At 34.2% G+C, this 26,948-nt stretch overlaps 1 protein-coding gene across 1 annotated transcript; it reads left to right on the top strand.

Moving 5' to 3' along the window:
• The first annotated feature begins 1,404 nt into the window (after positions 1–1,404).
• Positions 1,405–26,059, top strand: LOC127839994 (Golgi-associated plant pathogenesis-related protein 1-like). Its single transcript, XM_052368383.1, has 7 exons — positions 1,405–1,537; positions 1,820–1,891; positions 2,211–2,379; positions 4,193–4,270; positions 5,063–5,242; positions 5,654–5,746; positions 25,733–26,059. The coding sequence occupies exons 2-7, from the start codon at positions 1,826–1,828 to the stop codon at positions 25,828–25,830; spliced, it is 684 nt and encodes a 227-aa protein (XP_052224343.1). The 5' UTR covers positions 1,405–1,537; positions 1,820–1,825; the 3' UTR covers positions 25,831–26,059.
• The last annotated feature ends 889 nt before the right edge of the window (positions 26,060–26,948 follow it).

The following is a 26,948-nucleotide window of genomic DNA, read 5'->3' as shown; positions in this document are numbered from 1 at the left end:
AACGAGTATGCCCGGAATATGTCTGCGACAAGTGTTGGCCCACAAGAGCCCCGCCTAGCGACAGTTAAATTATTGGACAAGTCATCAATCACGACTCTCTATGCAAGGGCACAATAGAGGGTGGTCGCCGTCGAGGCCGTCAGAAGAAAGCTGGTCGGACTATGTTAAAGAGTGAACGTGGATGGATGAATTACTCTCAGCAGCTCATAAAAGACTTGACTAGGCAATTGCCTATATTAACCCATTCACGCATGATGCGGCGTCTCATCTGGGTCTACGCTGTTTGCTTAAAGGAATTTCTGTAAGAATTGTTCTAAATATAGAAATAAATATACAAGACATCCCTAATTTTGAAAATAAATTGATCCAATTTAGAAGGATGGGAGAGTCCACTGGGCATAAATGGGTTAACCTGACCTGTAACACTGAACAGCACGTACCCCCTCCCCCCCTCCCAAAAAAATATATCATAACCAAATGGTAAATTTCCAGAGTACCACTATAATAAGTCAGTAAGTAAATTAAATTTAAAGAGCATGTTTATATGAACATTAATATGATAACCCAAATATTACATTAACAACACACACAGCTCCATATATTTTCTTTACCTTGATTTCTTTCGGTATTTATCAATATGCGCGAACAATGGGAGACAATGCAAATTTTCGATTAAATTTTTTTATGTCGTAGTTATTACGTTCTTATAACGGGTATAATTATATTGTTAATGTGTAAATCTTATGTCAAACGTTTAATAATTTTCATCAGAATGTACCAGTTTATGTCGTTTTCGTAAATTTAATCCCTGCCAAAATGTTTATGAAGTCCGATTGTCAGTTAACCAATTAATTAATTTTTTAGACATCTGGTTACATGTGCTTTTCAGCTATTTTAAGATCGAAAAGAGCAATTCAGATAAAAGAATACCTCTTAATAACTGTTTTGTTCACGACTATCAAGTTAATTTTAAGAGCCATAATTAGGAAATAACGTGCTATTTACTTTGAAGAAAATCAAAGATATAAGAAATTTAAATGTGTTTAAATCATATTGCGATTTTAACCGTCCATTTTCCAAACACGCCATCTATACTTGTTCTGCGAAAAACTGACACACCGTCGTTAACCTACTTATAATTTCGCTAATTGATGTTGCATGTATAATTGTTTTGACTTAAAAGTTCATGGTGATTCAATTCAACATACATATTGTTCAATATTGATACGTTTAACCATTCTTAAATAGCATGCACAATTTATTAACAAATCATGCTATTGAAATTTTCCGCTATTCTGAAACTTAATACCGAGTGTCTTCGTGGAATACTAAGAAGAGCATTGTTATATTTTCTTTTAAGAAGAAACCTTACCCGACATTTTTGATAAGCTATAAACGAGCGTCGTAAGGGCTATATGTTTACAGTTTATATTTTAAATTTGGTAGACAACGTTGTTAAAATTGTACATCGTTCTCGGACATTAAAAATAATATAAACAGTCAAAAAAATAATATTTGGATTGAATACTAGCAAAAGGTTGAAATTTTAGAAAGGTTTTAGTACGAAATAGTATAACTCTTACTGCGTCATTTTAAAAGTTTATTTTCAGAAATATTTTAGCTACTATTTTAAGATATTCAGATTGGAAAATGTAATTTTCTTACAGTGAAGGAATTACACTTGGAATGTATATTATTGGAATAAAAATAGGAACATTTTTTAAATCATTCCTTTTGGAAGTAAGTTGCATCGATAATAATATGCTATTGAGATAAGTAAGATAAAGATATGCAAACTGTCTTCCACATTTTTTTTCAGAGGACAATGTCAAATAGCAAGTTCATAGAAGAATTGATTAAGGCCCACAACGAGTATAGGGCTAAACACCAGGTTTACTATTTATACTATTACCATAATTATTACTACTTCATACAAAAGATACTACTACTACTACTACTACTACTACTACTACTACTACTACTACTACTACTACTACTACTACTACTACTACTACTACTACTTCTACTGTTTATCTACTACTGCTGCTACGGCTGCTGCTGCTACAGCAACTACTACTATTTGTACTGCTGCTACTACTACTGCTACTACTACTGCTAATACTACTGCTGCTACTGCAGGTTCAAGCACGTGCGTTGTGAATGCATACGGGGTGTAAAACGAGTATTACCTGATTTAACCGGTTTGATTTCATGCTTCGCCATTGAAGCATGCTCAAGATTTGTCTGATTACGCCCAAAACTGGGCCAATCACCTGATTGCAACAAACTCCTTTGAGCACAGCGATTGTGACCTCAATGGTCAAAGATTGGGAGAAAATATCGCCTCAAAGTGGTCTTCCGGCCCTACTGATTATACGGGTAGGTTTAAGCCGAATAGTAACTAAGTTATGTAGTCGTATATGTGGTATATGGGTTATATATGATGTGCATACATATATAAAGGTTATTTATTGATTTCGTTGTATTGTCGAATTTATTTCACGTATGCTGAAAGAAAAATATCCGCGTGTGTCGGAGCGTGATTTTTTTTGTATTACCACTACGAAAATTCACCGAAAGCCAACAAAATGCTTATTACCCGGTTAATCTACCGTGCGATCGGTGACCCGGTTTATACAAAAGGTTAACTTCAACGTTAAAAAAAAATTAAATGAATTTTCATCGAATAGAATTAAATGTAATACATTTTTCATTTCTAACGCTCTAATGTCGATTAATGCTATTTTCTTCTTAAAAAATGCAATGTAAACAGAAAATATAAAGTGGCAATTAACAAAGTAAACATCAATAAACCAGTATTATCAGTATTTTAACATGGTCCTCATTGATTTTGGTCCATCATTCGACATTGTCCGTAAGAAAATAGAGGAAGAACGAGGACATCAATAGAGGCATTTGCGTCCGTCAACGCCATGCATGTTACCCCAAATTATAGTGGTAAATTGAATGCCATTAGATCGTTATTGCCTTTGATTAATCTGCCATTTACATCAATATTTTATTATGCGCTATTTCTAAGTAAATTAAACAAATCTTTTGATATTTTGCGGTATCGTCAACTTTGACTCTCCGTCTTGAAAATTTCTTCAGTAATAATATTAATGTACAAATCAACACTGCCTACGTAAGGGGTAAATGTTGCTTAACTTTTATTTAAAATACATGTATATGATATTTTGACAGATGTTCACTGCGCATGATGTAACATTTTTCACTGGAATCGAATCTTCTTTACTAATAAAATTCTATATTACAAGGAAAATCATAAACTAGTAATCAATTTAACTATTGATTTAAATGAAAATCAACAAATTAATAAATGATTTAACATAGGTAACTCTTTCGAATAATCCATAGCAGAAGACAACACTTAATTGAAGAACACAAGCTCAATATGAGTTTTATTTACATACAAGTTCAATATTGATAAATGCATAAATTATAAAAGATTTGGAAAAAGTCCTCAAATTGAAAGGTTTCAAGATTCAACATTTTTAAATGTGTCTATTATTTCCAATTGCATCAAGAGCATGATATTATGTCTTCTTGGATTGGTTCCAATAAATAGTTATTTACATTTAAATGACTACAATCCATATAATATAAAAACATAACAAACGAAGTTCCAAAGGATTCACTGAAAATGATATTAAAGGATATAAAAACGTTTTCGATTACTGGTATTTAAAGAGGGTAAGTTATTTTCTTTATCAAATGTTACAATACAGACATGCAAACTATTCAAATATAAGTAAAAGCCACGATATTGTCGTTCTTACTGTCACATCATTTTTAAATATACTATTTTTGATGTTTTTACACCTAGCTCTAATTATTCAATGTCTAGACTCCAATACATCAGGATTCGCAAGAGTTATGTGCAACAATAAAATAATACTACTAGGAAGAACAATATTTTCGTAAATATTTAGCAATCCGTAAAATAATGAGTTAGTGTAAGTTCAAGAAGCTAATTCAGTTACATTACTTCAGACCATGTACCCCAGTATTCTTCTCGCACTATGAAGTTGGTTCCCTTATTCTTGTCATCACATGAAGTTGGCTCCCTTATATTTGTGATCACATAAAGTTGGCTCCCTTATTCTTATCAACAAATGAAGTTTTCTCCCTTATTCTTGTCAACACATGAAGTTGTCTCCCTTATTTTTAGGGCAGGAGCCAACGGACTCGTGGTACTCTGAAATCGCGAAGTATGACTTCAACGAGGCGAGTTTTAAAAATGGTACAGGTATGTACGTGTACCCTTACTTTCAACGATAATTCAATGGCACATTTCAGACGAGGCAAGTCAAGAAAGAAAATAAAATTGATTTCGTTGTTAAAGGCCACCGGCTAAGAATACAATACTTACGAAATAAATTGTCTTGTCTTATTTCAGACGAGGAAACAGAATAATGATTGTGTGGGTGGGGTTTATTCGCTGAGATAGATGCACGCGCTTCATTTGTCGTTTTGTCGCCAACACTCCAGTTCGAATAACTCGCGACAGTGCCCCAACCTGCATAATATAATACATATATATTGCTCACATATTTTCCAGAGACGTTTCCGATATCATGATAAAGTAAAAATACTAAATTATATATATGACTTTTTGTGAAAATCGTATAACTCGCGAAAACTAGCGAAGTATAATTAAATCTTTTTTTTTGCAATTACAATCTTAAAACAGAGTATCTTATGTCGTATTAGGCATCAACTTTACTGTTTGTGTTTATTGCCAGAAAATATGTTCATGAAACAAGACAAATCGTTCGCGAAAGTTAAAAAATTTAGAACATTATTTGTCTTCTGTCCAAGAATATGCTTCCACAAAAACCGTATATATTTTGCAAAAACACCGCAAATTACCATAAAAAGGAAGACAAGTTTTGAAAAATTATAAGATAATCTGCAAGTTTCGTAATAAAATACCAGCCAGTATTTTGACAAGTAGTTGAAACTTTGTGAGAATAACCGACAGGTTATCTTATGCAGAATTATGCCAACATTGTAAAAAATAATTATGTTGTTCTTATAGGCCATTTCACACAAGTTGTTTGGAAAGGAAGTCAGGAAATCGGGGCGGCAAGCGCCACAGATGGTAAAGGAAAATGGATTGCAGTAGCCAGCTATAGGCCAGCCGGAAACATGATGGGGGATTTTGCCAGGAATGTTCTGCCACCTAAGGACGGCAAGATAATGATTCCAGCGAAAAAAGGTGTACTACTACTTCTACTACTGCTGCTACTACTTCTGCTGCTACTACTTCTACTACTACTACTACTACTACTACTACTACTACTACTACTACTACTACTACTACTACTACTTCTACTACTACTACTACTACAACTGCTACTACTACTACTTCTACTACTACTACTACTACTTCTACTACTACTACTTCTACTACTACTACTACTACTACTACTACTACTACTACTACTACTACTACTACTACTACCACTACCACCACTACTACTACTACTACTTTTACTACTAATACTACTACTGCTACTACTACTATCACTACTACTGCTGCTGCTACTGCTACTGCTTGCTTTTTTGGCTTCATAGGCCAGTTGCTGATAATAAATCTGAACAAGCATATTTTTCACCTTCGTTCCAGAGATGACTAACACAGGTCACACAGGAGTGGAGAATATGCAGCATCATGGTGGAGGTGGAGGGAGACAAACCAAATCCTACACCAGAACGAAAGGTTGCATAAGTCAAAATACAGTTCAATTGTTGTTGCTTTTGCTAACTTTATTTTTTTTGTCATTTTCAACAGCAGTTCAGTCTTATCACGGCGAGAATTTAACAATCTCATACATTTCCTGGTTATTTATTCCATACTTTTAAATATATTTATACCAGCAACTAAACATGATCTACTTGAATCAGGGAAAGGGGAGAGAATATCCGTGGAAATGATTTCATGTTCAATCCCCCGGACAAGTGATGTGGCCGGGCCGGGGATCGAACTCGCAATCCACGGATTAGAAGTCCAGCTCTCTACCAACTTAGCTAATAGACACATGAGTTAACTTATAACATAAAAGATAATGTTTAAATTGATCAATAGATTGATATGACAGTGCATAAAGAACCTGAATATAATTTAACCTTAAATTGAATCCGAATTTACCCTGCATACAATGCTTCTTATGACCATCCTGTATTTCTGATTACAATAAGGCAACAAAGCTTGAATATACGTTCCCATTACAATGGGTATTCATATTGTATTCTCATTAAACAAGTCCTTTTAAGCAATCTGATATTGTGCGTTTTCCGCCTAAATAAACATACTAGTAAACGGATACATTGCATAACGGCCAAACAACTTAATTGTTAAATATATACTGCAGTTGGAGTCGTTTATGCTTTAATGTTTAACACCTGCGACGGTGGTTTCGGTTTAAGTGTTAAATGAAATATTCATGTAGTTTCGGTTACTTCTATGATGGTAACTTCTGTCAAACGCTATTGTTAAATAAACAATGCAGTTGGTTTCGATTACACTGATTGTTAAATGCACAATGCATGTGTTGTTTGTTAAACCTTTAAAATTTCAAAATGCGTAATGAAGGTAATTCGGTTAAACTGTATTGTTGAACGTACAATCTAGATAGTTTCTGTAAAACTTTATTGTTTAAGACATAATGTCGGTGGTTTCTGTAAATCTTTTATTTTTAAAGACATAATACAGGTTGTTTCTGTTAAACTGTATGGTGAAAGACTTAATGCAGTTGGTTTCGGCTGAACTATACTATTTCATGTGCAGATGGTGTAACCTCAACCTACGTGGAAGAGACAATCGTTAATCCTGATGGATCACGCACAACCAAGACCCACACGACAACCACAAACTCGAGCCGTTAAAAGGCAGTCCATTAACCTAAGGTTTCTACAATTTGGTTAAAAACAGCGCTTTGTGTGATTATGCTGTTTTCAACTGCGTGTATATTGTGAAATTATTTGAAACCAAAGTGATAGTGCTTAATAAACACCCTAATATTCATTATCCGTTGAACCATTATAATACTCAATCGACTGCAGGTTTTATATTAAGTTACTTAAAACATGCCCGCCTAGTACTCTAAAGGTCATAACAGTCGGTTTGCAATTATTGTCCCCTACCGGTGAAACCGGAGGGAATTTATGGTTTGCACTCCGTCTGTCTGTCAGTTTGTCAGTCTGTCTGTCAGCCAGTCAGTCCGTCACACTTTTCTGGATCCTGCGATAACTTTAAAAGTTCTTATTATTTTTTTCATGAAACTTGAAACATGGATAGATGACAATATGGAGATTATGCACGTCATTTCATTTTGTGCCTACGTCAAAAATTATGGTTGCTATGGCAACAAATATATAAAAAAATATTTTTTTTACTGACAATGGTGAAGTTTCACCGGTAGGGGACCATATTGCTTGGCAATCTCTTGTTCATACATATTTTATTTTAACTTGAAGCGTATTTCACAAAACATTTTAAATCTTAATAGAAATATTTATTTACACCGTAAACTCGTTTATTCGCATTACCAGTCAACCTCAAATATCTATTGTGTAGGCTTTTAAAATATATCCTTTTTTACAACATAATACTATGCTGTAAGTTTTACTTAATGGAATAAATTAATAAAATAACTTATGCCAATGAATAAATAATGAATATGTATGCATAACATAGTTTCCATTTGCTACTCTTGTTTGATAAAATATATTTGCAATTGATTTTCAGAAATTATGATTCGTCGGATATCAGTTTACTTGCAATAATACGCATTACAAAGAAAAATAAAATTATGTACACATACACATATTAATGCACTTTTTATTAACATAATTTGGACATTCAATCACTATTATACATGTGCTACATGAACTTGCTTTCTTTTTAAGAAAAATTGTTCGTTTTACCATGTATTTTTTTCTCAAATGTTTTGTATTGTTTATGCCTTTAACATGTATGTTTGTAATTAAAATTAACCGAGGTATGCATATGTTGTAACTTGTTCCTTATTTTGGCAAAGTTTTCTCATTGTATGACGATTGCATATGTTTACAGACTTGGCACACCGTTTTTATGTCAAAAATATGACAAAAGAAATTAAAAAAGAATATTATTTTGTTCTACAACTTTATGCTTTATTGCTTTATTTGAGGGTCATGTAAAACTGCCACAGATTAAGATGCAAAAAAACAGAGCTATTGACAGTTCAGGAATTTAAGTGCATAATCTTTCTCCCATATTCCCAGAACCAACTAGGAAATAATAAAAAATACCGATTAAATTGAATAAAATCGCCTATGTATAAAAAAATGAAATAAACACAAACATAAAAAAGCACTCTATTTAGAATTTCCCTTATTGTCCCCTACCAGTGAAACCGGAGGGGACTTATGGTTTGCACTCCGTCTGTCAGTTTGTTTGTCTGTCAGTCCGTCACACTTTTCTTGATCCTGCGATAACTTTAAAAGTTCTTCATATTTTTTCATGAAACTTGAAACATGGATAGATGGCAATATGGAGATTATGCACGTCATTTCATTTTGTTCCTACGTCAAAAATTCTGGTTGCTATGGCAACAAATATATGTAAAAAATGTTGTTTTTTTGCTGACAATAGTGGAGTTTCACCGGTAGGGGACCATTATGCTTGGCAATCTCTTGTTGTAATGAGAAACTCTTTTTTGAAAAACTATTTTACTTGCTGGAAAGTAATTGTGTATTGAGTCCACTATAAAACATTCTTTACAATACGGAAATATTCGGTAATTCTACGAAAACTTTGACGAAATAAAAAAAAATCGTGTTTATGTTGATATATCCTTATGAAAATAAATGCCGAATAAGAACGGAACTACCTTAGTGTAATGTCATTTAGGACGTAGGATAAGAGTGCAAAATACCAGAATGTACGTGCGTCTTCTTGGTAAAAATGCAAATTTTGCTTCGCTGAAGACAGGAGATCAAACAAAGAAATATTTGGAACAGAAAAGAAACATTGGAAGTCTGTGGTTATTTCGCAAATAAGGAAGGTAATATACTTCAAAAGCAATGCAACTAGCTCTTTTTTTTTTACCCCAAAAAACTTATTTTTTTTCGCCCACCCGGTTTGATCCAATGGCAGGATGTAATCAAATATCAAACAAGCTTTACATATTTGGTGAATGAAACATCTTAATAATATGTGTAATCTTTAATTATGTCGACGAGATTGTTAAAAATAAAATGTCCTTATTTAAATCACTAATTGTAGATACCTATTCATACAGACAACGTTTTTCTTTTTATAATATGAGGGCACAATTTAAAAAATAATAATCCATACGTGGATGTTATTTTTCACCCAATATTTAAAAAGAGGGTACTCGCTTATTTATCAAATATTTATTATGCCCCCCCTTCGAAGAAGAGGGGGTATATTGCTTTGCTCATGTCGGTCGGTCGGTCTGTCGGTCCGTCCACCAAGTGGTTGTCAGACGATAACTCAAGAACGCTTGGGCCTAGGATCATGAAACTTCATAGGTACATTGATCATGACTCGCAGATGACCCCTATTGATTTTGAGGTCACTAGGTCAAAGGTCAAGGTCACGGTGACCCGAAATAGTAAAATGGTTTTTGAATGATAACTCAAGAACGCATACGCCTAGGATCATGAAACTTCATGGGTAGATTGATCATGACTCGCAGATGATCCCTATTGATTTTGAGGTCACATGGTCAAAGGTCAAGGTCACGGTGACCCGAAATAGTAAAATGGTTTCCGGATGATAACTCAAGAATGCATACGCCTAGGATCATGAAACGTCATGGGTAGATTGATCATGTCTCGCAGATGACCCCTATTGATTTTGAGGTCACTAGGTCAAAGGTCACGGTGACCCGAAATAGTAAAATGGTTTTCGGATGATAACTCAGGAACGCATATGCCTAGGATCATGAAACTTCACAGGTAGATTGATCATGACTCGCAGATGATCCCTATTGATTTTAAGGTCACAAGGTCAAAGGTCAAGGTCACAGTGACCCGAAATAGTAAAATGGTTTCCGGATGATAACTCAAGAATGCATACGCCTAGGATCATGAAACTTCATGGGTAGATTGATCATGACTCGCAGATGACCCCTATTGATTTTGAGGTCACTAGGTCAAAGGTCAAGGTCACGGTGACCCGAAATAGTAAAATGGTTTTCGGATGATAACTCAAGAACGCATATGCCTAGGATCATGAAACTTCACAGGTAGATTGATCATGACTCGCAGATGACCCCTATTGATTTTGTGGTCACAAGGTCAAAGGTCAAGGTCACAGTGACCCGAAATAGTAAAATGATTTTCGGTTGATAACTCAAGAATGCTTTTGCCTAGGAACATGACACTTCATAGGTACATTGATCGTGACTCGCAGATGACCCCTATTGATTTTCAGGTCACTAGGTCAAAGGTCAAGGTCACAGTGACAAAAAACGTATTCACACAATGGCTGCCACTACAACGGACAGCCCACATGTGGGGCATGCATGTTTTATATTAAGTTGTTATCTCAAATTCCAAACGAAAATATTCAACATCAATTCTCCATACTAAATATTACTCCTTACTAATGAATATGTTAAAATTAATAAAGCAACCCCTTTGATTGGAAATGGCAAATGTATCTGCAATTGACGTTTGGTGTTACATTTGTCGATTTTGCTATTAATTTATAACGATACATTTATTTATTTTAGTAGGTTTGGATTCATGATTTCTTTTAATATATGTTTTGTTTTTATCACACTTAAGTACATATAGTAAGTAAGAATGTAAACATTAATATTAAATAACGATAAAACCTGTTAATGCCACTTTAAAAACAAACTGAGTTCTTGACCAGACCTATTTGGATTCCGGCGGAGACACTCCATCATGTTAAGGCAAACATTGGGTCACGTTATTCAAAGTCAAATCGGCAGGATATGGATCCATTCAATTAAAAAATAAGTAATAGAAAGACAGAATAAAAAAGTTATGGCTGGCCGATGGACATGGAGTATGACGTGAAACACACTCGGCGAATTGTGTTTCAAACTCAGGCAATGTGAATAAGATAAGAGAATCGAATCGAGTCAAGCCGAGATAGTATTACCCAAACTTATGGGAGAATGTTTTATACGTGTTTCTATGACATATTATTTACGTTAGTCGTGATGAACGTCAAAATGCAAAATACAGCATGATATAATGTATCATTAATTCATACGTAGCTCTTCATACGATCGCCGCAAGCCGATTGGTCCAGAGAATTTTAACGAATATTTTAGAAAGCCTTCTCGGATAGCTTAAAAGAGTAAAACACTACTATCAAATGTATTTTTACTAATTGTAGTCAAATCAAAAAGGTGTGACAATACGGTCTATAAGCATCTGGCCTTTCCAAATGGTCCTTTAGCACAATGGTGCCACTAAGCCGAGTTTCAAAATCCTTGTTGCTGTCAGGACTCACATCTTTAAAGATTTTTATGCATGACTTTTCTTTCAGTTAAAGCTACAATATTTGATTTAAACATCAATAACATTAAAATATGTTTCACACAGAAATCCCTTTATTGAAATGAAATTATCTGTTGTGATTTTGTTATCGAAGTACTGTTTCACTTCTTGTTTTCGTATCAAACGAGCACAAATACATTGCATATGGTACCATATCAGCAAGCGACACAAACCACAACTGCAAGTCTTTTCTCCTGTGCCTAAGCACTATTCTTGGGCAAAGCCTTGACGCGAATGTGTTCTATACGATAAATTTGTACAAGAAAGCACAGTAAAGTGCCGAGTCAAATCGAGCAATGGGTAGCACGACGGTGTTCATAAAGAGGCGTTAGCTATGAGCATTGAGGATCTACTTGTTTTTAAATGCGGACAGGTATGCCCATAGTGTACCAAATACCCCGCTAAATTGATTTAGATCGGTAAGGATTGATGCCTCCCCCTTCTCCTATTATGACTTCCGGCGTTACACACACACTGGCTCACAAATGTTGAAGAAAAAAAGGATTGTTTCAACTTACATAATTGGGACGCCGGAAGCCATACCCTATAAAGAGTGGAATATCGGAAGCACGTATCGAGGAAATTTACTTGACGTTAAGGGTTGCCAAACAACCATAAATCGGCGAGGTTGTTGTTTTTAAACCAATTTCTTCTTTTTTTTGCATGTGTGTGCGTCCTTAATTATGTGTATATAATTGTATACATACAGCGTGACGTCATTACATTGTTTTCCGTACGACCACTTATTAAACATAGTAGATATCAAGAAGATAGTGCGCCCCATTTGGTGTGTTTTTCAATAAAACTGTAAAAACAAAAACGTGTTCTTCCACTGATTATACTTAACACTTTTTTCGAATAGGAGCGAATTATTATGAAACGTCATTTACCAAACGTTTAGGGTTATTGGCTGTTTCGTGCACAAGTGTTTCCTCCAACGTAAAATATTTTGCTTGATTACTTCAAAAGTAAAGTCAAGTATGAAAGTAATTATCGAATAAGATTTCAAAAATGGTGTGGTCACTTTTTGTACATATATTTACACATAATTGAAAACAACGACGATTGACAATTATTTATCTGTAAATTATAGAAATTTCTTAACTTCATATCTACACAAAAATTATCTGAAAATGTGTGTCTATAAATATTCAGCGACACGAACTTTTTTTTTCGATCTCAATCGACACTTGATCATGAAAAAGGATATACATTTTTCAATATGCAAAATGTTCATGTACTTTACACGGCGTAAATACCTTATATAAGGAAAATTATATACCATTTTACTTGTAATCCTGAGTCATTTCTCACTAGATTGACAAACTTTTCCCCTAAAGATTATTTTACAACCTCTTGAATATAATTGGCGGAGCGGCTGCATTCACTCTAAAAAAGTATATAGGGGATCAAGTTTCGAGGTAAATTTCCACTGTTAATAAATTAATGTCTAAAAGTTCTATTTCAGTTAACATATTTACCCAAAACAGGTTTGCAGTACTTTATATGTAAAATGTTGTGGTTAAGTGAATAATGATGTGAAACAACATTTATTATCAGATTCTCACTTTTGACAGTTTTGTAGGTGTATGTCGTTCCTTAAATGTATATACTTATATTAATAATTTTGTGAGGTTGCTATAATCGCATCTTTATTTCGTGACTTGAATACAAACAAAAATGAAGTTGGATGAAAATGAAACGAAATTAAACTAAAATAGAAAAAAAACCCTCACCAAATCAATTCCGACCTGCGATGTGCTAAAACTGAGTGTCAATAGGCACTGGATGTCCGTTTAACGTCGTCTACAGTCGACTGCAATTTACTAAAATAATAATTGTTAATGAAATGTACTGGTTTTAATCGCTTTACCTTGAAATGTTGCTTCCACGTTAGTTAAGGGTGATGCAGATGTCGATGGTGGTAATGTTTATGACAGTGGTGGTTCGAGATGTTGCTCAAAATTCTGGTATGTTACTGATATCGGTGGTAATGATGTTGATCGTAACGTTATTGGTGCTGATGTCAGTCGTGGTGATGCAGGAATCAGTGGTTGTTATGCTTAAGCCGATGATTGTTATCCCTATGCCGACGGTGGTGATAATGATGATGTTGGCTTCTGATGTTGGTGGTGTTTATGATTCCCACAGCGTCAATAATGATGCTTGTGGTGCTGGTGATGGCGATGTTATCGATGATGCATACAAGAGCTGTTGCGCTTTCTGGTGTTTGTGATGCTTGTGTCGATGTCGGTGTAGGAGGTGTGGTGTTTATGTTCGTTATGGTGAAATTGTGACGATATCACGGTTATGATGATGTTTTTGGTGCGTATGGATTATTTAGACGTGTTGCTGATTTCGGTGTTACTTTTATACAGGACCTGCTTTTGTTAACATTGCTGCTGAAATTCCTGTCACTGAATGTTTGGGGATAGTTTGAGTAAAAAAGTTCACGAAATTATTATTAAAGATAAGAAATCAGGCGTTCCTTATCATATTAACAGGTTATCTCTGCAAAACGTATGAACTATTAAAATACTAGGCGTGTAAATGTCAATAATATGTCCATGTCACATAAATTCTCAAAACACAGCTTTTTACATCCCTTTTGACGATAACATGAACCAATAGTGCACTAAAAGTATACCCTTTGCTTTTTAAAATAGAAAAAAATACAATTTTCCGTGAATTAAATGTGATACAGGTAACTTAATACCATCATTGACACTGTTCCATGAAAATATGCTGAATAAGGATAACGGTTTATCGATGTATGAATCTTACGCAACATGAGCATTCGTATGTAAAGGTGACCGATATCTCTCATATTTGTTGCATTCGCGCATACACTACTAAATACGTAAATTGTGGTCTTATTCTATGAAAACGTTTAACAAAGTAATGATTTGCGTTTCTTTTTTATTCAATCACCTACATCATCACCACGATAACCTTTAATTGTTTCGTTATTTCCATTACGTTCATATCGATCATTAATAGATAAGAATACAATCAGCTCCATTGTTACCAGGCCTGACCTTATATCACCATCACCATCATAACCACAAGTATAACTTCATTATAACAACGAAAAACAACTTTACTTCTTCCACAAGTACCACCTAAATCATTACCATGACCTCCGCCTCCTTCATCACAACAATGACTACCACCTTCATCATCACAATGACTACCACCTTCATCATCACAATGAATACCACCTTTATCATCACAATGACTACCACCTTCATCATCACTATGACTACCACCTTCATCATCACAATGACTACCAACTTCATAATCACAATGACTACCACCTTCATCATCATAATGCCAACCATCTTCATCATCACAATGACTACCACCTTCATCATTATAATGACTACCACCTTCATCATCACGATGACAACCACCTTCATCGTCACATTCACTACCACCTTCATCATCACAATGATTACCACCTTCATCATCACAATGACTACGACTTCCCTCATCACAATGACTACCACCTCCATCATCACAATGCTTACCACATTCATCATCAAAATGACTACCACCTTCATCATCATAATGACTTCCACCTTCATCATCACAATGACAACCACCTTCATCATCACATTCACTACTACCTTCATCATCACAATGACTACCACCTTCATCATCACAATGACTACGACTTCCCTCATCACAATGACTACCACTTTCATCATCACAATGACTACCACCTTCATCGTCACAATGACAACCACCTTCATTATCATAATGACTACCACCTTCATCATCACAAATCAAAACTGCCGACGTAAGGGGTAAATGTTGCTTAGCTTTTATTTAAAATACATGTTTATGATATTTTCACAGATGTTCACTGCGTATGATGTAACATATTTCGTTACCAATAATGTTTTTATATTACCAGGAAAATCTTAAACTAGTAATCAATTTAAGTATTGTTTTAAACGAAAATCAACAATTTCATAAATGATTGAACATAAGTAACTCTTTCAAATAGTCCATAGCAGAAGACAACACTCATTTGAAGAACGCAAGCTCAATATGAGGTTTCTTTTCATACAAGTACAATATTGATAAATGCATATAAATTATAGAAGATTTTGAAAAAGTCCTCAGATTAAATGGTTTCGAGAATCAAATTTTTTAAATGTGTCTATTATTTCCAATTGCATCAATAACATGCCTTCTTGGATTGGTCCCAATAAATAGTTATCTACATTTAATTAACTACAATCCATATAATATAAAAACATGACAAACGAAGTTCAAAAGGATTCACAGAAAATTATATTTAAGGATATAAAAACGTTTTCGATTACTGGTATTTGCAGAGGGTAAGTTATTTCCTTTATAAAATGCGAGTGTTACAATACAAACACGCAAACTATTCAAATATAAGTAAAAGCCACGATGTTATCGTTCTTAGCTGTCACATACTTTTTTAATATAACTATTTTGGATGTTTTACACCTAGCTCTAAATATTTCAATGTGTAGATTCCAATAAATCAGGAATCGCCAGAGTTATGCGCAACAATAATATAAAACTAAATGGAAGAACAATATTTTCGTAAATATAGAGTCCAAAAGTTTTTTATCTTTAGCAATCCATAAAATAATGAGTTAGTGTATGTTCAAGAAGATTATTAAATAACATTACGTACCCAGTATTATTCTCGCAACATTAAGTTGGCTCCCTTATTCTTGTCATCACATAAAGTTGGCTCCCTTATTCTTGTCATCTCATCATGTTTGCTCCCTTATTCTTCAAGTTGTCTCCCTTATTTCTAGGGCAGGAGCCAAAGGACTCATGGCACTCTGAAATCGCGAAGTATGACTTAAACGACGCTAGTTTTAAACACGTTACAGGTATGTACTTGTACCCTTACTTTCGACGATAATTTAATGGCACATTTCAGACGAGACAAGACACGAAAGAAAACGTATTTCGTAGTTAAAGGCCGACGGCAAAAAATACAATACTAAAGAAATAAATTGTCTTGTCTCATTTCAGACGAGAATTCAGAATAATGATTGGGCTGGTGGAGTTAATTCGCTGAGATAGGTTTAGTCGCTTCATTTGTCGTTTTGGAGCCATTCAAATATGCCAATACGTCAGTTTGAATTAATCGCGTTAATGCCCCTACCTGCATACGAAAATACACATATTTTGCGCAATTGTTTTGGAGAAACATTTTCGATATCATGAAAAAGCAAAGATACTAAATTATATAAATTATAACAACTTTTAGTGATAATCGTATAATTCGCGAAAACTATAGCGAAGTATAATGAAATCTTTTTTTTTGCAATTACATATTTAAAAACAGAGTATCTTATGAAGTATTGTGCATCAACTTTACTGATTGTGTTTATTGTCAGAAAATATGTTCATGAAACAAGACAAAAGTTTCGCGAAAGTTTCACATTTTGGAACATTATTCGTATTCTGCCTAAAAATATGCTTCTTCAAAAACCGTATATATTTTGCAAAAACACGGTAAATTACCATGAAAAGGATGAACAGTTTTGAAAAATTATAAGATAATATTTTGGAGTTGTGCACACTAACTGCAATTTGCGTAATACAATAACAGCCAATATTTTGACGAGTCATTGAAACTTTGTGAGAATAACCGACAGGTTATGCAATGTATGCCAACATTGTAAAAAGAGTCTGTTGTTGTTCTTCTAGGCCATTTCACACTAGTTATTTGGAAAGGAAGCCAGGAAATCGGGGCGAAACGAGCCACAGATGGTAAAGGAAAATGGATTGCAGTAGCCAGCTATAGGCCAGCCGGAAACATGATGGGGGATTTTGCCAGGAATGTTCTATGGACGTCAAGATAATGATTCAAGCGCAAAAAGGTCTGAAACCCTTTAAACTAATGAACAGTTTTATGCTCAACACAACACAATTCATTATAAATAAATAATACAGACTACTTCTACTACTACTACTACTACTACTACTACTACTACTACTACTACTACTACTACTACTACTACTACTACTACTACTACTACTACTACTTCTTCTTCTACTACTACTACTACTTCTACTACAACAATACTACTACTTTTCGTCTGCTGCTACTACTACTACTACTACTATTATTACTACTACTTCTACTACTACTACTACTACTACTACTACTACTACTACTACTACTACTACTACTACTACTACTACTACTACTACTACTACTACTACTACTACTACTACGACGACGACGACTACTACTACTACTACTACTACTACTTCTACTACTACTACTACTACTGCTACTACTAATGCTACTACTACTACTTCTACTACTACTACTACTACTACTACTATCACTGCTATTACTACTTCTACTACTACTACTTGTACTACTACTACTACTACTACTTCTACTACTACTACTACTACTACTACTACTACTACTACTACTACTACTACTACTACTACTACTACATTTTCCATTTGTTCTAGAGGGTTTGCTTTTTTGTCTTCATAGGCCAGTGGCCGATAATAAATCTGAACAAGCACATTTTTCATATTCGTTCCAGAGATGACTATCAAAGGTCACAAAGGAGTCGATGATATGCAACAGCATTGTGGAGGTGGAGGGAGAAACCCAAAATCCTATATCAGAACTACAGGGTGCATAAGACTAAATACAGTTCAACTGTTGTTTCTTTTTTAACTTTGATTGTGTGGCCTTTTTCAAAAGTAGTTCAGTCATATCACGACGTGCGTTTTGCCACCTCACTCATGTCCTGATTATTTATGCCATACTTAAACAAGTATTTATACCAGTAACTAACAACGCCACACTGGATACAGTGGAAGGGGAGAGAATATCCGTGAAAAGGATTTTATGTCCAATTCCCCGCACACGTGACTTGGTCGTGCCGGGGATCGAACTCGCAATCCACGGATTAGAAGTCGTGCTCTCTACCAACTTAACTAATAGACAAATGAGTTAACTTATAACTGTTATTTAACTGATAAAAGATCATGTTTACATTGATAACTAGAAGCATATAGACAGTGCATAAACAACTTGAATATAATTTAACCTAAAATTTAAGCCGAATTAACCCTGCATGAATAAACATAATAGTAAACGGATACATTGCATAACGGCAAAACAACTTAATTTTAAATACATACTGCAGTTGGAGTCGTTTATGTTTTATTGTTTAAAACCTACGAAAGTGGTTTCGGTTAAAGTGTAAAATGAAGGATTCGGTTACTTATGATAACTTCTGCTAAACGCTATTATTTAATACGCAACGCAGGCGTTTCGGTTAATCTATATTGTTAAACGCACGATGCATTTTGTGTCAACATTTATTGCAAAATGCGTAATGCAGGTGATTCGTTTAAACTTTATAGTTAAACATGCAATCTAGATGTTTTCTGTAAAACTTAAATATTTAAGAAATAATGCTGGTGATTCATGTTAAAATTTATTTTTAAAGGCATAATGCTGGTGATTTCTGTTAAACTGTATTATTAAAGACATAAAGCACGTGGTTTCGGCTGAACTTTACTATTTCATGTGCATATGGTGTAACCACAGCCTACGTGGAAAAGACGATCGTTAACCCTGATCGATCACGTACTACCAGGACTCATACGACAAACACAAACTTGAGACGTTTACAGGCTGTCCATTAATCTTAGTGTTTTACGATTTGGTTAAAAATGGCACTTTTTGTCATTATGTTGTTTTCAACTGCATGTATATTGTGAACTTATTTTAAACCAGGGTTAAATTGCTCTATAAGCAACCAAATATTAATTACACGTTGATCCATAAAAACACTCAATCGACTGCAGGTTTTATATAAAATTACTTAAAACCATGGTTGTACTGCCCAATAAGTACTCTAAAGGTCATGACTATCGGTTTGTTTGTATCTTAATGAGAACATGTAGTATATCAAAGTGTAAACTGATAAATACAATTATCCAAACATGTTTTATACTTGAATTGAAGTGTGTTAAAAATTTTAAATCTTTATAGCAAGATTCTATAACGACTAGTAAACCCAAAATAACCATTGTGAATCTTTTTTTATTGACGCCTTTTTATAACATAGTTACCCAGGTGTACACATAACTAAATTGAATTAATTAATATAATAACTTATGTCAATTAATCGGTAATGAATATGCATTCATTTCATAGATTTCATTTTCTTGACGAGTCCTTCTGTTAACGTCGTTGCTACACCATTTTAATGTCAGATATGTGACAATAGAAAATATATAAAAGATTTATGTTATTTTGCTCTAGATCTTGATGCTGCGCTCTGTTATTTGAAGGTCCTATTGCATTTTGACAACCCGAGAGCGTGGTTTTGCCAAAGATTAAGATGCGGACAACAGTCTTTTCGACTTTTGACGAATTCAAATGCATACTCGCTCTCGAAGATTCAAATTAACAGAACCAATAACGAGATAAACTTAATTGTAAAAAAAAATAAACGCACTTGCCTATGTTTCGAAAACATGAAATTAAAAAAGCACTTACTATGAGTTTCCTTATTGTATATAGAAACTCTTTTTTTGCACAGGTATTTTTTTACTTGAAAGTTCTTATGTATGAGGTCCACTATAAAACATTCCTCATTACGAGGAAATATTAGCATGGGTTTATTCTGCAAAAACTTTGACGATTTAATAATAAACTTCGTGGTTATAGGGATATACCATATGAGGATAAATGCTGAATTGAAACGAAACTGTGCAATTGTATTGTAATTGTAAACGTAGCGTAGAATAACAAAATACATGTATTAGCATTTAGGTGCGTCTTCTTGGAAGAAAATCAAATTTGGCTTGGCTTAAGACAGGAGGTCAAACCGCACAAAAACTTGATCGACACTGATATGTTGATAGATGATACCAACAAAGAATATAAACCAAAGATGTACCTGTGCGGTAATTTCGAAAATAAGGAAGTTAATTTAACTTCCTCGAGCCATGCCATTTGGTATGTTTTTTACTCCTATACAATTAAGTTCTTACGTTGCACACCCGGCTAGAAACCCGACAAATATTTTATTTTTCGCAGAAATAATGATGATATTTGATATATGGTAAATTTAGTTTATTCAAATGACATGATTGTGCTTTTTCAACCGGAAGGCGAGATCGCCAAAATAAAGCTTGTGATCTCGCAATCTCGAATGAATGATGCTCACGCGAAATATTGAAAACATTATACGAAATCGCGATATTTAATTTGCATTGCCGAATAGAGATTGCGATCACGCTTCTTATTCCCGTAATCTCGCATTGAGGTTAGAGATTCAAAAAGACGATCTGAGATTAAGATAATATGATGTGAGATCGCGAAATTACGTTGTAAGGTTGTGGCGATACAGGAACAGATTTACAGGGGTGTGGGCACGATAACATTAACACAATTTCTACTTATAAAAAGGGAATATAATTCGCTTGATTACAGGTCAGAGTTATGAATCTTTGTCAGTGACTATTTTTCAGTTAAATCACAGAATAGCCCCGAACAAATGTGTTAAGTTTTAATTGATTACGTATAGTAGAAGCATTGATTCTAAGAAGTTGCACATATACGTTTACCAGATTTCTATGTCTGAAAGGGGGCTAAATATAATAAAGCTAAATTGCATGGCAGAGTTATGGAACTTGGGCAGACTTCTCACACAATTGCAGTTGGTTTAGTGTTATTTTTGCGTTATTGTTGTTGTGATGATGGTGACGACAATCTTTCAATCTCCACGCGGAGTTGTCTTTCCTTGCTCTCACATACAATCTCTCTTATCACAAGAAAATCCTATCAAATTTGTTAGGATTTTATTGTATTGCTTTATGTATTAAAAAATGTAGTATCATCTTCTTTTACATTTTTAAAATAGTGTTTACGTTTAGGTTCATTAAAAAAATATTTACCTTATCATCACGTGTTTGGTTATGAAGGCAGGGATTTGATCCAGCTATGCTAGTTCCCGTAAAATGTCTGCGCGGAGGTTGACAGTCTTTGTGAAAGAAGTTATCGTCCTCATAACAAGTCAATGGTGCTGAATAACCACCGTTGTTAAAGCTTTAAATTTAAATACAGAACGTTGTTGACGTGGTGATGTCTGCTATGACTGAGGTGATGGAACGAAAAAAGAACGCAAATCATTAGTTTGCATTATTGAATGTAGGATAAGAAAATGCAAATAACGTATTCAGTAGTCAATGTGGGAATGCATCACAACGCAATAAAAAATATTTACACAGAAGGACATAAAAAGATAAAAATATCGGTAAACTTCACAGACGCAAGCAAGCTCTAGTTGCGTCAGTTTTGTTAATCGGTGAAATCGGTATCAGTAGTCAGCGTTCCTTTCGTTTAACTTCGTGAATAATGGTATTCAGTTACTTGTTTATATTGAATTCACGGAAAATTTTATTTGTATTTTATTTTTCGTTGTATATTTAAGTGCAGTAAAAGCGACGTAAAACAGGTTTTGAGAATTAATGTGATATGTTTATGTTATGGACAGTTTCACACCTAATAGTTTAATATGTATTATGTTTTGAATACATTATCTATTGTTACGATATGGGGCAACCGATCTCTTATCCTGATAATAATTTTATGAAATGCTGCACGAAAACCATCCATACACACAAAAGCAGATCTAAAGAAGTAACACAAAAATCAGCAATCTAACCCATAACGTATGGCATAAACACCAGAAACATCAACATCACCATTATATTGTAACTATTTACCAAAACGCACATAAACATCGCACACCCAATACCGCATCGACAACCAAAGGACACAAGCATCAGAAATATCAGAAAGCACGGCAGCATTTGCATCATTGACGCTGACATCGACATCACCATCAGCATAGCTATTGGCGCCATGGCCATCATAAACACCACCGACATCAACAGATATCATTGCACTACAAGCGATACATGCGATATTAGCACACCACCACTGACATCAGAAGCACCAAAAACGACATCAGCATCACTACTCTATTTCATTCAATTTGGATTATTTGATTATTACAACTGCATGAATTCAACATTCACTCTTTTAAAAACAATTAAGAAAGTCCACATCTTTTTAAATTGTTATAAATGTTTCAATAATACATGTACCTATACATTTTTATCAAAAGTTAATGGTTAATACACATGCACAGTCAATTATTGCATGATCATTTTCACACATAATAGAGAACTATACCACGCACAAGTGCGCTTTCTCAAATGAAAGGAAAAAAGCTGTGCACAAAAACCATCTCAATAAAGTAATATTACAGGTCGAAACATGTTCTGTCAATTTAAGGCTGACAGTTACACAATTCGAAATGTTCTGCGTGACAGTAATCCGTTTGTGTTTTCATCGTTTGTTCTTTTTACCTCACTTTGTAATAATGTTTCAAAATACTGCAATTAAATTCTGGATGATATCTTGCAATATATTTCTAAAAAATCGTATCATCACAGCCGATGTTTGTAAATTTCATAACAACCACTAATTTCTGGAGAGCTTTAGGTTACAATATACCAATTCCAACCCCGTGTAATGAAAACTCTATTTGTCATTGTCGGCTCAGAAACTACTTAAAAGTACCCCGAGTACTCGGAATATGCAACAATATACCTCGGGTACGGAAAATACTCTTAAAGCTACCCTGTCATACTACGGGGTACTTTTAAGTATATTTTCCTTACCGTTGGAAGTTTGTGGTATACGTAAGAGAACCCGGGGTACTTAAGGAAATCAGTGGGCGTCCGCCTGGGATTTCTGCTTTCCCACGTCCTTTTTAACATTTTCCTTTAGAAGATTTTAGAAGTATGACTTCAACGAGGCGAGTTTTAAACATGGTACAGTTATGTACTTTTACACTTACTTTCGACGATAATTTAATGGCACATTTCAAACGAGGCAAGTCAAGAAAGAAAATAAAATTTATTTCGTAGTTAAAGGCCACCGGCCAAAAATACAATACTTACGAAATAAATTTTCTTGTCTCATTTCAGACGAGGATTCAGAAAAATGATTGGGCGGATGGGGATAATTCGCTGAAATAGATGCACTCGCTTCATTTGTCGTTTTGGCGCCATTCGAAAATATTAATACGCCAGTTCGAATAAATCGCGTAATACCCCAACCGAGATACGATAATGCACATATATGTTTTGGAGAAACGTTTTTGATATCATGAACAAGTAACAAATATGTCATTATATATATGAAAACAACTTTTCTAGAAATTCCTATAATTCGCGAAAACTAGCGAAGTATCCTGAAATCTTTTCGCGAACACAATTGAAAAACAGAGTATTATGCAGTAGTGGGCACAAACTACTTTCTTTGTATTATTTACCAGATAATACTTTCATGAAACAAGACAAAATTGTTCGCGAATGTTTTGAAAATGTCTTTGTCTTAAATTTACCACACAATGTGTACATTTTTGCAAAAACACGCAAACTACCATAAAATGGATGAACAGTTTTGAAAAATTATAAGATAATCTTAAGGAGTTGTGCACACTAACTGCAATTTTCGAAACAAAATACCAGACAATATTTTTACCTCATAATTGAAACTGTGCGAGAATAACCGACAAGCTATATTATGCAGAAGTATGCAAACATTGTCAAAATAATTTATGTTGTTCTTTTAGGCCATTTCACACAAGTTGTTTGGAAAGGAAGCCAGGAAATCGGCGCGGCAAGAGCCACAGATGGTAAAGGAAAATGGATTGCAGTAGTCAGCCGGAAACATGATGGGGGATTTTGCCAGGAATGTTCTTCCACCTAAGGACGGCAAGATAATTATTCCAGCAAAGAAAGGTCTGAAACCATTCTACTGCTATTGCATATGTCATTTGTATAACTTAGTTGGTTTGATTTTCTGGCATCATAGGCCAGTTGCCTATAATACATCTGAGCAAGCACATATTTCATATTAGTTCCAGAGATGACTGACAACGCTCGCAATACTCAACATCATGGTGGAGGTGGAGGGAGACAAACCAAATCCTACACCAGAACTAAAGGTTGCATTAGTCTAAATATAGTTCAACTGTTGTTGTTTTTTTAACTGATGTTGTTGCCATTTTCAACAGTAGTTCAGTCATAATAAGGCGTGCATTTAGCCACCTCACACACGTCCTGGTTATGTATTCCATACTTTAAAAAATATTTATACCAGGTAATAACAATGTCACACTGGAAACAGGGAAAGGGGAGATAATATCCGTGAAAGGGATTCTATGTCCAATGCCCCGCACACGTGACTTTACCGGTCCGGTGATCGAACTCGCAATCCACGGATTAGAGGTCGAGCTCTCTGTCAACTTAGCTAATTGACACACATAAGATAACTTCCAACTGTTATTTAACTGATAAAAGATCATGTTTACATTGATGACTAGATGCATATAGACAGTGCATAAAGAACCTGAATATAACTGAACCTTCAATTGAACCCGAATTTACCCTGCATACAATGCATCTTATGACAATCCTGTATTTGTGATTACAATAAGCCAGCAAAGCTTGAGCATACGTTCCCATTACAATGGGTATTCATATTGTATTCTCATTAAACAAGTCCTGCATAGCAATCTGATATTGTGCGTTTTCAGCATAAATAAACATTATAGCAAACGGATACATTGAATAACGGCCAAACAACTTCATTGTTAAATACATACTGCAGTTGGAGTCGTTTATGTTTTATTGTTTAACACTTTCGAAGGTGGTTTCGATTTAAGTGTAAAATAAAGGATTCGGGTAGTTTAGGTTACTTCTATGATGATAACTTCTTTCAAACGCTATTGTTAAATAAGCAATGTAGTTGGTTTCGATTACACTAAATTGTTAAATGCACAATGCATGTGGTTTTTGTTAAACCTTTATTTCAAAATGCATAATGCAGGTAATTCGGTTAAACTGCATTGCTTAACGTATAATCTAGATAGTTTCTGTAAAACATTATTGTTTAAGACATAATGTCGGTGGTTTCTGTAAATCATTTATTTTTAAAGACATAGTACAGGTGGTTCCTGTTAAACTGTATGGTTAAAGACTTAATGCAGGTAGTTTCGGCTAAACTAAGTAACTATTTTATGTGCAGATGGTGTAACCACAACCTACGTGGAAGAGACAATCGTTAATCCTGATGGATCACGCACCACCAAGACCCACACGACAACCACAAACTCGAGCCGTTAAAAGGCAGTCCATTAATCTAAGGTTTCTACAATTTGGTTAAAACAGCGCTTTGTGTGATTATGCTGTTTTCAACTGCGTGTATATTGTGAAATTATTTGAAACCAAAGTGATAGTGCTTAATAAGCACCCTAATATTCATTACCCGTTGAACCATTAAACACTCATTCGACTGCAGGTTTTATATAAAGTTACTTAAAACATGCCCGCTTAGTACTCTAAAGGTCATAACAGTCGGTTTGCAATTATGCATACATATATTTTATTTAAACTTAAAGCGTATTTAACAAAACATTTTAAATCTTAATAGAAAAATTTATTTACACCGTAAACTCGTTTATTCGCATTACCAGTCAACCTCAAATATCTATTGTGCATGCTTTTAAAATATATCCTATTTACAACATAATACCATGCTGTAAGTTTTACTTAATGGAATAAATTAATAAAATAACTTATGCCAAAGAATAAAAAATGAATATGCATGTATAATATAGTTTCCATTTGCTACTCTTGTTTTTCAGAATTGATTTTCAGAAATTATGATTGGTCGGATATCAGTTTACTTGCAATAATACGCATTACAAAGAAAAATAAAATTATGTACTAATACACATATTAAAGCACTTTTTATTAACTTAATTTGGACATTCAATCACTATACATGTGCTAAATGAACTTGCTTTCTTTAAAAAAAACGTGTTCGTTTTACCATGTATTTTGTTCTCATTTTTTGTATTGTTTATTCCTTTAACATGTATGTTTGAAATTAAAATTTACCGAGGTATGCATATGTTGTAAAGTGTTCCTTAGTTTTCTCATTTTATGACGATTGCATCTGTTTACAGACTTGGTACACCGTTTTTATGTAGAAAAATGACAAAAGAAATCAAAAGAGAATATTATTTTGTTCTACAAATTCATGCTATATTGCTTTATTTGAGGGTCATGTAAAGCTGCCACAGATTAAGATTAAAAAAACAAAGCTATTAACAGTTCAGGAATTTAAATGCCTAATCTCATTCACAGATTCCCAGAACCAACTATGAAATAATCAAAACTACAAATTAAATTGAATAAAATCGCCTATGTATAAAAAATTAAATGAACACAAACATAAA

This window comes from Dreissena polymorpha, chromosome 7 (genome assembly GCF_020536995.1).
Source record: "Dreissena polymorpha isolate Duluth1 chromosome 7, UMN_Dpol_1.0, whole genome shotgun sequence".
NCBI lineage: Eukaryota > Metazoa > Mollusca > Bivalvia > Myida > Dreissenidae > Dreissena > Dreissena polymorpha.
Note: the sequence above shows the minus strand (reverse complement) of the source record. Positions and strands in the feature narration are given on the sequence as shown.